The sequence below is a fragment of the Callithrix jacchus genome, chromosome 4 (genome assembly GCF_049354715.1).
Source record: "Callithrix jacchus isolate 240 chromosome 4, calJac240_pri, whole genome shotgun sequence".
Classification (NCBI taxonomy): domain Eukaryota; kingdom Metazoa; phylum Chordata; class Mammalia; order Primates; family Cebidae; genus Callithrix; species Callithrix jacchus.
This window is the reverse complement of record NC_133505.1, coordinates 153,431,323-153,444,878: the sequence shown is the minus strand read 5'-3', so window position 1 is coordinate 153,444,878 and position 13,556 is coordinate 153,431,323. Positions and strand designations below refer to the sequence as shown.

General features: G+C 33.8%; 1 protein-coding gene across 8 annotated transcripts in view; it reads right to left on the bottom strand.

The window, feature by feature from the left end:
- The window catches only part of ADGB (androglobin), a 211,305-nt gene that overhangs the window by 129,661 nt on the left and 68,088 nt on the right, over positions 1 to 13,556 (bottom strand). For all 8 annotated transcript variants that reach the window (XM_054254494.2, XM_054254496.2, XM_003732751.7 and 5 more), the window contains 3 exons: positions 11,748 to 11,957; positions 4,530 to 4,669; positions 2,007 to 2,093 (listed from right to left, as the gene is read on the bottom strand). In XM_054254494.2, coding sequence (XP_054110469.2) covers positions 2,007 to 2,093; positions 4,530 to 4,669; positions 11,748 to 11,957 — 437 coding nt within the window. The remainder of the gene's footprint in view (positions 1 to 2,006; positions 2,094 to 4,529; positions 4,670 to 11,747; positions 11,958 to 13,556) is intronic.

The window sequence follows — 13,556 nt, the reverse complement described above, 5'->3', positions numbered from 1 at the left end:
GACATGTGCCAACAAAAGAGTCCTTTGAAGTGGTTGGGTTTCTAATTCCCACTCAGACATACCATTGACTCTGCTTCCATTATTACATGGAAAATTAGAAGAGATTCTTTTTTGATTTTCCAAGGTAAAATTTTATGAACTTTCTAGTTGTGAATTATTCTGATCTCTTGTTTCTTTACCATCCTCTGGCAGACTTCTGATGATTTCATGTCTCTGGTACCTCTACTGACTATTGCCCAGAGAAAATTGCACAGAAAAAAACTGAGAGCATTCTATCAACACTAAGTATAAAAATTTAGAGAACTGCATACTTTTAAAATATCATTCTCTCTCTACATCCACATTAGTCAGAAAGTCATTGAGATATCAGGAAAAGGTTTTCCAAAAGAAGATTTTATAAAAGAGTGCTATCTCGGCCTTTCCAAAGGAAAAAACAAGACCAGCTCCTACTCTCCAGTTATTTTCCCTGAAAATACTTTCATTTGAACAAAACAACACCTAGTTTATCCTGCTAAAAATATGGGTAAGATGGCAGAATCCAAGTTACTAGGGTCTGTCTTCAAGCTCCTTTAATCTCTAGTGACCCTGGGGTACTGCAGCTGCCTATCACCAAAGATGGGAGATGGTCCAGGTTGATAACTGCACTGTGGATTTAATCATCTTGTAAAAGTCAGTATCTGAATTAATGGTATACTCAGTTCTACTGTTATAATTCTTTTCTATGCATCTTATCTTGATGTGTTTCCAACTGTCAATGGTAAAATGAGAAAGTAGTGTGTATTTCTTATTTATTAAATAAAATGATTGTGAAATTATAAGTCAGCACTAAATTGAAAGATGTCTCTTTCTATTCTTTACCTAATAGCTATTTTTGGACATAAAGAAGCAATTTCTATATATCTAGAATCATAAAGAAAGACTGTGGGCTTTGGACCAGCAAGACTTACATATTTCTGGTTTGGAATTTAACCTCTCTAAGCTTTTAGTTCACTCATTTGAAATGATGTAGGCCTAGCTGATGGGATGATATGGATGATTAAATGAGACTATCCTTTCAGGACTGTGATTTTTAAATGAGAAGTAATATATCAAGATATCGGATGCATAGTAGCTGTCTTCTTATGATTATTTCCATATATGTGCAGCCAATTAAAAGTTGTTTTTATGGTTCCAAATTGAAATAAGTGTGGTAGGTTTATATGTGTAAAGGGAAGTTTGCAAATGTTTTACCATAGTACATAATTACCATTGTTTTCATATTTGGACATCAGATATTTACAGATTAAATTCATAGTATATATATATATATATATATATATATATATATATATAAGTGAGGGAGACCAGCACATGCCACCCCAAAATATGAAGGATTGCTGAGCTACAGGCAATTATGAAGAAGCAGATACACAGAAACTCTCTGCTTTCCCTCTATGTGCCTAAAAGCAAGACACAGATTTACAAAAACCAAGAAGTATCCTCCCCCTTACTCTCTTGTACCAGAGAGAACAGATGTTAACCTCTAAAGACAGCTTTGGACTCTTACTGGCCTGAAATGGTACCAGAGGAATGTACATGAACAAGCTTTCTTAACCAGCCTTCATCTATCATTTATTTGCCTTCTTACAAGTGCCACCTGTAGAGGCTCATAGTCATTTTCTTTTGTCCTGTCACTTCTTTAAAAATGGACTGTTCTTGGCTTAGATTTCCCAGGGAAATCTACATGGTAACAGACTTCTGTATGTTTTGCTCTTGTTAATGTGTCTTGTGTTACAGGAGTCAGTTCCAACAAAGAACCTATGGGGGTCATTCTTCTCCTTCATAAGGAAACAGAATTCACACTGAAATTCCCAAGGAACTTTATATAATACTACAAAACAGTATTTCCCCCCAAATTTTGTAAAACATGACCTTTCTTGAAATTTTCGTAAAGACTAAGAATATTTTAAAGAAATCTTGTGATGAAAGAAAAAAATAGACATGAGCATTTTAATAGTCAAACGTACTGAAGAGAAATGACTTCTGGTAACCACCCTGTGAGCGCATGAATAACTGTGAACTCTCCCAGTTCTCTCCTGTCTGCTACATGGATGCTAAAAAAGAAAATGCAAAATGTTATAGGTATCAAAATTTGAAAACACATCAAGATATATAAAGAGTAGAAATCATTAATAAACAGCAACATATCCTGATTATTCATTACAGACTGTATTCAAAAACACTATCCCAGAAGCCAAATGATTTGTTAAAAGACTGAAATAGGATTTATAATATAATTAATTTTATGTGTATTTGTAAAGCATGTTTATATGCTTTATTTTTAAGATCTAAAGTAATATTAATGCTATATACATAAAATACATTCACATTATATGTTATAAAATATATAAGTAATATATAATCCATTTTTATATACTTCCTTTAAAAATAGAATAGTCTCTATTCTGATTTCAGTAACATTATTCTAAGATGTCTTTTAAGCTGTGTATTAGATCAGTCTCATCTATGGCAAGTCAAGATGGGCATCAGAAATCCTTAGATAACTATAGAGAAACCAGAAACATCTGTTCTATCCTGTATAGAAGAAAGGATCTGACAGCATAGCACAAAGTAAAACAAGGATGTGATTAACCAAATATCGCTCTTCTTATTTAGACCTCTTATTTTTTTTCCGTGTGGTTATTAATCTATTTACATCTCCACACAAAAATGCCCTATCTCCCTCAAGGCTTCTGCTGACCACATGTCAACAGTGGTGTTAATGGCATTATCGACATTCTTTTCTTCAGAAAGAAATCTTACTATCTTAGTCACATATGCCATTATTTTAAAATGTGCACTGTTTTGTTGTTTATTGAATACAAATTTCTATATGTCTACCTATTTCAAAGATAATATCTATTGAGACAGATCCCAGACTAAATTCCTCATTGAATAAATGTATGAAGTGATGTTGCAAATCAAATAGAAATAATGCTCTTTTCTTTGTATACCTCACATTGCCATTGAAATTACTATGTTAATTTTGAAAATGTAGTAAGCTAAACCTCATATAAAAATAATCACTATGTACTATAAAAATCTAAGAAAAAATGATTAAGAAATATAAATTGTACCATGTAGAGCAACTTTCCACTAGAAATTCCAAGACATGTATTATACTTAGCTTGTTGCTTTATTTACTAACTGGATTTTAAAAAGAATATAATAACCCTATTACTTATATTGCTATAAAATTCTACTGAACTTTAGCTTTAAGAAAGATAAAATGCCACTCCAATTATCCAGGTCACGTACTCAATGCCTTACTGCTCTAGCAGCTCTGATTCTCAGAACTTCAAGTTACATCTGAAAACTAGAAACATTCAGAACACTCTTTTTTCCAAATAAACAGACATGCCACCAGTATGAATACTTAGTGCTATTCAGCTACCTTAAAAGATCTGGGCTGAGTTTTTGTTAAAAATCATTGCAATCAAGTACTAAAAGCCGGGTGAAACTAATTCCCAAAGGAAAACTGCAGGCTGGTAAGAAAAAAACAGAAATGAAGAGGACGGCAGTAGGAGTTGTTGTTTTTGTTTTGTAGCTTTGGGAGAGTAAAAGCTGTGCCTAAAGAAAATCCACACAAAGCAGACCTAGCTTCTGACTGACATAGCAATGTGTATAGAAAGGGAGGGGACTGAGCTGTGAGCAAATGTCTAACTTGTACTGTTAAAGCATGTGGGTGTGTTCTATTAAATATCTAGAATCTTTGACAAACTGCAGGAGGTGGAAGCATATACAATCCCAGTCTGTGCAATGTATGTGAAAATTCTCCCAGTGAGCAATGAGGCAAAATTGCCATGCATTTCCAACTGAAGCATCAGAGCTGTTTAGCATTGTTAAGGCCAGAATGGTATGACTCCTTTTCTCTGGAAGTGGAAGCTGAGAGAATAGAACAATAGCAGACATGCTTCATATACACTGGTGCACAATTCATGCAGGAATATAAGACAGAAGCGGATTTTTCAAGAATATTGCGGAAAATATGAGTAGTTTTCATCATGCATGTATCAAAAGTGATCAATGTTACCAAAATCATGAAGTACACATTGACTTCTTTCAGAAAAGTTCAGCTTTTTCAAGATTAGTATATTGCTGCATATACAGAACCTAAAACTTTAATTAGATTTCAGGATATAATATTCAGTATTTAGATGAACCAACATTTTTCTCCCACAAAACAATTTTTCCCCTATTAAACAAAAACATCATTTTTCATGATCAGCTTTCCATTCATAGTAAGACAGCGTTGAATATAGACTAATTATTGGGTATTTTTTTGAAGAAATTCTGTATTATTGTTAATTAATCCAATAGGACAAATCAGTATCTTTGGCACATTTGATTTGATACAAGAGGATTTATGTTGTTTAGGGAAAAAAGCTTTTAACTAATTTTTAAAAAATAAACCATGTAATATGAATATATAGTTACTATTTTTGTTTGCCATTTTTTATACATGTGAGTGATAATGTCTCATTACATACTCAATATTTGCCAGCTTGATAATAGCCTTAGACAAAAGCATTGGCCACAGTTCAAATTCGTAAGTTGAAGCTGGAAGCAATAGATTGTTATCTTCATCAAAAGGCAGAAAGTCATCAATTGTTATCTTTCTCCAGCAACCCTAAAAATAAGATGAAAGAAATGTAATACCATCAATTACAGTCTTTTTTCTCATAAATTATTGTACACGGCTGACATTATTATTTACTGTTTTCCAATTTTATTTTAGCATCTTACACTTAAAGACTGAGATGCTAGATTTCAATATTACCCCAGTTGAATATTTTAGCTTACTGCTTTATTTAACATAATCATAGCACACTTAACGGCTATGTCAATATTGTCCTTATTTATGAGGTCTTGTGAGGAAATTCTTGGGAGTCCCTTACTGCATAATGCAGTAAATTAAGGTGTTTCAAGTAGCAGAATCAAAACATTATACAACGATGGATAAGCTTGGACATAATCAAATAACTTTATATAGTCAAAATACAAATTCTCAAAATAAAACTTTAGCAATTATTGCTTATCTTGACATATCCTCACTGATCTTACACTTCCAATTCTCATATCATTCCTACTCTTAATTAAATATTTTTTTAATAGGGTCTTGCTTATGTTGAAAGGGCTGGCCTCAAACTTCTGGGCTCAAGCAATTCTTCTGCCTCTGCCTCCTGAAGAGCTGGGGTTACAGGCACACACCACCATATCTGACTTATAGATCTAATTTTTAACATAAAGTGAATTGATGTTTAATAAGATCATCATATATTTCTCTGTCTGCACATTACTTATAATTAAAAGCATGAAGCAAATGATAATCTTAATGTTTGTGAACTCAAATAACCATCTTTTCTTTTACTTTGGTTTTACATGCTGAGTTTTTTTATGAATTCATTCCTTTGCCAAAAAATATTTTCAACAGTGGTGTCAAGTATTGTGAACATAAGTATCTGCATAACACATGTACTATACCATTGAATTACTTATTCATTGAATTACTTCCCTCAGTCTACTGAGGGAAGGCAAATACGCAAATAACTTCAAATACAATATGTTTAAAGTGCTCTAGAGCCAGAAAGGAAAGTGTGACTAAATGTGCTGGAGAAGCTCTTCATAAGAAAGTGACATTTGAACTGAAGAGTCAAGAAACAGCATAATATTTTCAAGCACATAGAAGCAATAGGGTGAGAATGCTTTCTCTGTATGACACCTTTAACCCTAAGCTTCACATCACCTTATTTAGTGGTTATATATTTTTTTCTTTCTCCCATAACAGATAACGTGGGGCAAGACAGGGTTACAGTCAGTGGTGTTTAGCCATAACCTCTTCTAATTTCAAGTTAAATGATCATCAAGAAAACACAGAGAAATAAGCCATATGCAAAAGGATAAATCTGTATGATTACTGAGTACATTTACATCTATATTGAACATATCTATCCCAAACATATAAAAAATACATTTGTGTGTGTGTGCATATCTGTGGATACATACGGAATGTTTCTTCTCAAAATTCATGTGTTGAAATCCTAATATCCAATGTGATAGAATTAGATAAAAAAGGAAGGTAAAGCCCTCATCAATGGGATTTGTGCCCTTTAAAGAAGCTGAAGAAAAAAAAAATGTTTTCCTCTTCCACCATGTAAGTTTATGGCAAGAAAATGACCAGCCACTTACCAACCAAGGAGCAGGGCTTTGCTAGGCACCAACACTACCAATGTCTTGATCTTGGACTTCCCAGCCTCCAGAAGTGTAAAAAATAAATTTCTGTTGTTTATAAGTCACCAGTCTATGGTATTCTGGTATAGCAGCCTGAGTTGTTACAAGACTATTATTAAGGTTATATATACTTATATACATTTAGTGTAAAAGGTTATATATACTTATAATATATTATATATAATATAGCCTTAATATAATGTATAACCTTAATAATATTATGATTATTATGCTCTATATTAAGATGTAAATATTAACAAGATATATTAAGATTAAAATATATATTATATACATTATGACATATTTATATATGTAATATATATTATTAAGTTTTTATGTATATTACATATAAGAAGATTGTGGAATGAAATCTTACAACCTGGGTAGCAAACAAAAGTGGCAGACTAGAATAGCACATCAGAGACTTTATACTAAACTGGGACACAGCCCATAAATGTGAGCCAGGATGTGCCTTCTGAATCTAAAAAAGTTGACTAATTGCTAAAATATAAAACTAATTAGCAATCAGAGTTGTAAAACATAACACTAAAAATATTTAGGAAACTGTATAAAATTACCTGTTGTACCAAAAGCCAGAAGTCTCAATTTCAATGGGAAAATATAATCAACAGACCACAAAAATGAAATGACAGAGGGATTAGAATAATTAAATAAGCAATTTATAGCAATTCTAACAAAAATGTTCCAACAAACAACTATGAAAACTCTTGAAATAAACTCAAGAATAGAAACTCCCAGCAAAGAAATAGAAGACATAAAGGCATACAAATAGAAATTTTAAACAAAATTAAACTAAAAAGCAACTCTCAGTTGATGAGATCAATAGCAGAATGCAGATAATACAAATTAATGAACTGGACATTAGATCAATAGAAATCATGAATAACAGGAAAATATAGTATCAGCAATCACATAAGGCTCAGGGACCTGTGTGGATATTCATGTCACTGTAGTCACTGAAAAAAAGAAAAAAAAAAAAAGAGTGTGGGCCTAAAAATATATTTGAAGGAATAATGGCTGAAAACTCTCCCAAATTGTCTTAAGACATAAACCTACAAATTCCAGGAGCTCAGACTAAACCAAATAGGATAAACTCAAAGAATTCTACAGCCAGAAATATCAAATTCAAACTTCTTAAAAGTTAAAACAAAAGAAAAAGGGCTTGAAAGCCAGCAGCAAGAAAAGACTCATCAGAAGGGAAGGGCAGACTGCCCCCCAGGAGACTGGGAGGTCAGAAGGAGAATTCTGGCCAGCCTTCAGGATAATTCCAGAAGGCTGGAAAATTAATGGCACACTAAATATCAAATGCTGAAAGAAAATTACTGCTAACCAAGAATCATATTATGAGGGAAAATATTATTTAGGAATAAGAGTAAAATAAACACATTCTCAGATAAAAGAAAGATAAGATAATTTGTCATCATCAGACCAACTCAAAAGTAATGGTGAAAGAAAATCTTTCAGAAAAAGAGAGAAAGGAGAATAAAAGGAAAAATGAAACATCAAGAATGAGAAAGAGTAAAGGAAAAATTTTACATGCCAGTTAAAATTTTTACTTAAAAACTTATAAAAAGTGAACATATGACTAAATACGGTAATCTTCTCTTCAAAATTTTTTATATTGTATTTGAATGTAAAAGCAAAATTATGATGAGGTTTTCAATATGTACATAGGAAATGTTTAAGAAAACTATATCAGTGGTCAGATGTGGTCTCATCCCTGTAATCCCAACACTTTGGGAGGACAAGACAAGAGGATCACTTGATGCCAGGAGTTCAAGACAAGCCTATAGTGAGACCCTGTCTCTACAAAAAAATACAATTAGACATGATGATGGCATGCCTGTAATTCTAGCCACTCAGAAGCCTGAGGCAGGAGGATCAATTGAGCCCAGGAGTTTGAGGCTTCAGTGAACTATGATTGTGCCATTGTACTCAAGACAGCAACAGAGACAGACCCTATCTCTAAAAAAAAAAAAAAAAAGAAAGAAAGAAAAGAAAACTATATTAGAAAAGGAGGAATATAAATGGGACTAATTGGTGGTAAAATATTTATATTCCAGTTTAAATGGTGAAACGCTGATACTAGTTGACTATGATAAGCTATGCATGTATATTTCAATTCATAGAGCAAAGAGATTTGCTTGAAAGCACTATAGGGAAATCAAAATGAAATTCTAAGGAATGTCCAAGAAACATGCAGGAGTATAGGAAAAGGGATAAAGAATTCAATGAATACAGAGTAACATAAAAATAAGAAAGATAACAAAGAATAAACAAATAATAAAATTACAGACTCAAATTCTGATTACATCAAATATAAATGTTCTATACAAGCAAATGAAAATATAAGGGTAACTTGAATATACTTATGAAAAATTAAGAATTTGCCAATATTTTGATGGAATAATTCTATAAGGTAGAAATCCTAGCAAAAGAAGTCCATACAAATGGGCAAAGACTATATACATAAGATGAAATTTTACAGCATTATTTCAAACACTGGCCCTAACTTAAATGTCTACCAAAATGAAATTAGCAAAGTACATGTGTTTACCTATCTCATACAAGGAGTACAAAGCAGAGCAATATATATTAGCATAGCAAATGTCTATGTGTATGGAATAGTTTATAGAACAATGTTTATATGACCCTATTGTTATAAATTAGATACAATAGTTTTATGTGTGTTTACAAGAATAGAAGAAAGCTTAGAAGGATATACATAAGACATTTGTGGTGATTAAATAGGGTAAAATTACAGGAAACTTTCATTGGCTACTTTGAACATTTTGATAGTAGTTGAATTTCTTAATTAAAAGCATGTATAATATTACAAATAATAAAATAAATCATTTCCATTTCGGAACAAAGTAACTGAATAACAGAAAAATAATTTGTCATAGTTTGTATCTTGAAAACATTGTTCCTTAAATTTAATGAACAAAAATGTCACTGGATGAGAGAATTTAATGCAGGATTGCAGGCTCTAACCTGGAAATTCAAACTCAGGAGGTCTGGAGTGGGGCACAGGCAACAGGTATTTAAGAAGTAAGACAGCTGGTGTTGATGTTGGGGGGGTTTCTGTACCCCATAGTTAGGAAACTGAATCCTACAATAACATTGTGGTTAAGCAGTAGAAGGCTCAATCAGAAATAAAAGCAAATGCATCTTTATATAAATATATTGATGGCAACTGAGAAAGATTACTGGTCCTAATGTGTGTGTTTTCTCTTTTATCAGAGACAAATGAAAGCACAGAGACACTCAGAGAAAAGCTGCCAACCGCAATACATATTTCAAGTGGAGAGCAATAGCTAATCTGCTTCTTTTAGAGAGCCAAAGGAATGCTGCCATTGGAAGGCACTTGACATGATGATATGTGTCCCAGTATTAGTATTATCATTCCCAGGTGAAGGACGGGAGAGAGTTGCTCTGTGTCATAACCTTGTTCTTCATGCTACTCAATAAATTTCTATCTGGCTGAAGTCAAAGAATCTAGATGCAATGTACTTAGCATCCAAACTGGAAATAATGAAAATACTTTTATGGAACAAATGAAAAACTGGTGTGAAAATCAGAATTTTAAATGTCATGCAGAGAGGCTCTGAGTAGTTGGTTTGGCTCAAAGAAGTGATAACGGTAAATGCTTTAAGAAACAAAGCGAAAGAGGGAGAAGAATATTTGTGATAAGGCAGAGAAGAAAAATCAATTTCCAATAAGAGAAAGGCAGGAAAGCCTCAAGAAACTGAAGAAGAAAAACAGTGAGAAGAAGACTAATCATGTCTCGCAAGATAGGAAATGGGAAGGAAAATAAATGTAGGATATAAGATGAATCTGCAGTGTATTGCACTGAATAAATGAGGAGAAGTAATAACACATATTTTATAAACCTGTTTCCCAAATATTCACAGAGAGAAGCAAATCACAGACATGTACAAATACGGAACTAGAATTGGAAGAGAAAAAAGTCAAAATCAAGTTGTGTGTGTCTGGAAAGGGAAGACAATGAAAAAAAAAACAACAACATAAGATTTTCATGTAAGAAAGAACTGACTCTAACTTCTTACTGATGTTAATATATACACAGGTATTGACTCAGCCCTACCAGCTGGGGATCAGGTAGAAAGACATGGAAATTTCTGCCCCTAGCCCAGAAAGAATAGATTCTACTAATCAGAAAACCAGGCAGCCGCCTCTCTATCACATGCCTACCAAAATAATTAACAGGAAACAGGTATGTCAGTGTTTATAGGCATTCCTCCAATGAGACCACCAAGGAAACAGAGGAAGCCAGTGGAGCTGAGGTCCAGTCTCTACCACACTGTTCCCTAAAGGGCTAAATTATTTAGAGATGGGCTAAATCACTGGACCAGACTGAGATTTCCAAAGCGGGCTCAATACATATTTAGAGAAATTTCTGAATCAAGTGGATTTGGGTTTGTGAAGAATCAGTACAATTAAGGAGAAATAAGTCACATTTTCTTGGCAAAATGGAAAGTGATGTTAATGAATGTTTATCACTATGACAGAGGAAATTTGAAAAACAAGGAGGGATGTCAGGAAACAGAAAGAGAGAGAGAATGAGAAAGAGATCAGCAGGGTTGGTTCCATGTTTGAAAATACTTAATGGTTTTGACCTTCTTCCCACCTCAAGTTTAGACAAATTTGGGGCGGGAACCCAGGCACTTTACCTGCTGATGTTTCCTCTGTCTGCCTTCTTTCTGTTCTCCCTCAACACTATCCACTAGGTTTTACACCTTTTTAATACCACACTCTTCTGCTCGCTCCTCTGCACAGATTCGAAACTGTAAAACCTAGTCTGCCAAATAGTCCTCTTGATTGGTAAATACATAAGATACAGTAACTTAAAAAGTCATTTTCTCTCCTAACAAAATTTCAAGGTCAATTGTCTTGCTGTGGATGTTTAAAAAACAAAAATCCAATTTTGGATATCAGAAGCTATTTTACATTTTTTCCTTTTCCCTTCCCATTGTAATTATTCTGATAATTTCTAATTATTGGCCCTCCAACATTCTCCAACCCAAAAAGAGAGATGGCTTAGGTCTATGAAAGAAAAGTCACATTTTTATAAATATATAATGGAATTATTAACTTTTAATACTTTCCCATTTCTTTAAATGTTCAAGGAGAACATTCTTCTCCAGCGACAAGGGCCAAGAAAAACCCAAAGGAGTTTGATATGATCTAGCAATCCTGATGTAGTGTGAGTCTCCTTTGCCATATTTATAAGGGTTTCGGATCTTCTATTTGTACTTCCTACTAATCCATTTGCTTTCCTTTTAAGCAGAGGTAACATCTTCCTGTGGGTGATCCACTCACCTTGGTCTCCCAAAGTGCTGGGATTACAGTTGTGAGCTACCTCGCCTGGCCAAGGCAAGTATATTTCAATATAAAAGACTCATGAGTTGTCATGCACATGAAAATGAACTTACCATCCAGTAAAGTTTCACAACATACTTTCCATAGCTATTGAACAAAGGCATATGACCCTTCACAGCCTTGCATAGAGAGTATATGTGTTCCCAGGGCTTCCATGGGAGAAGAGGAGGTTCCCCTGAAGTCCCCTTAAAATAATTGCTCAAAATTCCTCCATTGAAGATCTTCCACACTGCATGGATTTCAGTGATAATCCATCTCATCAGCTAGAGACAAAAAACAGTGTTAATTGGTTATTTTTCAATTGTAGATAATGCAATTTAGGGACAACTACAATAAAAAATAATCCACTTCTAAGAATAATATTAAATTATACATGTAATTTATTCCACATTTTGATTTCTGATGTATGGAATAAAATTATAGGTCTTGCTTTCATTTTCTGGAAATACAGTCATGAGTCAAACTAAAATGTCTCATACTAAACATACTTTTAGCTAAGAAAGCCGTCTGCTGAAGTAAAATGTGGGTGACTGGCATTGACTTCTATTTGACACTGACCTTCATGTCAGTGGTAGTGTGTGAGAGAAAGCTTCTGAGAGCACGGATAATTGTGACAAATGAGTGAGCTACTCTTTTATAAATGTTGAGACATTTGAGAAGGCTATTATCTCTTGTATGTCAACAGGACCAATTAGAGAAGGAAAGAGATGTGAAAGAATTAAAATGGGGTAGACACGTAAATATACTGCAAATCCCATATTTCATGGGTTGATCTGTAGCTGGTGAAATGCTCCAAGTAAAACGTCCCCTTGCAGGGTTTTTAACGGGCAGCAAGGCTCAGTAGGAAGGTGGGCTTCAGAGTGGAAACAGACCAGATTTGCATCCTCTTTCAGATCTTCACAGCCTTCTGCTGTTGGAAAAGTTGCTTCCACCTCTCTAAGGTGCAGTTCCTTATCTGTAGAATGTAGATAATCGTAGCTATTTTTCAGCATTTCTTTTTGGGAGGACTAGAAATCATATGTATGAAATCTCTAGGTTATAGTGGGTGTTCAATAAAGCCATTGTTACCTCAGTTGTATCTGATTTTCTGAAATAGTCACCTCATGTTTAACTGTGTGGTTTATAAGAAAATTAAATATTTAGTATTGACCTTGTAAGATTTATGTTTCTTTTACTTTGAGTTATCTAGGAAATGCTTAATGTTTGGTAAAGTAGAAAAAGACAAAGCAGATATCTTCCTGTATATCTGGAACTTTTATTGCAGAATATTTTATATTTTCCTTCCCTTAAAAAATGAAAAGCTAAAATCTAAGTGGGTTTAGGATTCATAAAATAGGTGTACTTTATACTAAAACACAAAACAATTTTGAGACAATTTTATACTAATGTGTATTATCTGGTTGAAGAAATATAATAAATATTTTGATTTTAATATTGGTCAAGATATCAAAGATGAGAAAAAGTATTTTGATCAATATTAACTATGCCCCACTACTCTAAGCCTTAGGAGAAAATAATTTTTAAAAGTTCTTGTTTCTGATTGAATTAACTTAGGGGAGTGGAACAGGCCTGTTTGTGATGAATAAAACTCAACCGAGCACAGGGAGGGGTGGTGGGGAGTAGGACGTGGGGAGATGAGTTCCCACAGGGAGCAGAACAGCTGTGCTGAAAACTTTGCTGGTTCAGAAAAGGTACTGCAATCCAAGTACACTCCAATTTCCCCCACACTATCAAGTCACACAATACCACTGTACCCTCCTCTTGACGTGACGTAGGACAAGAACGGCAAGTCACTTCATGTCCATTGCTGGTCATGTGGATCCCAAGGGTAAAAGCCCAGAGGGAGAGAATACAGCTACTTT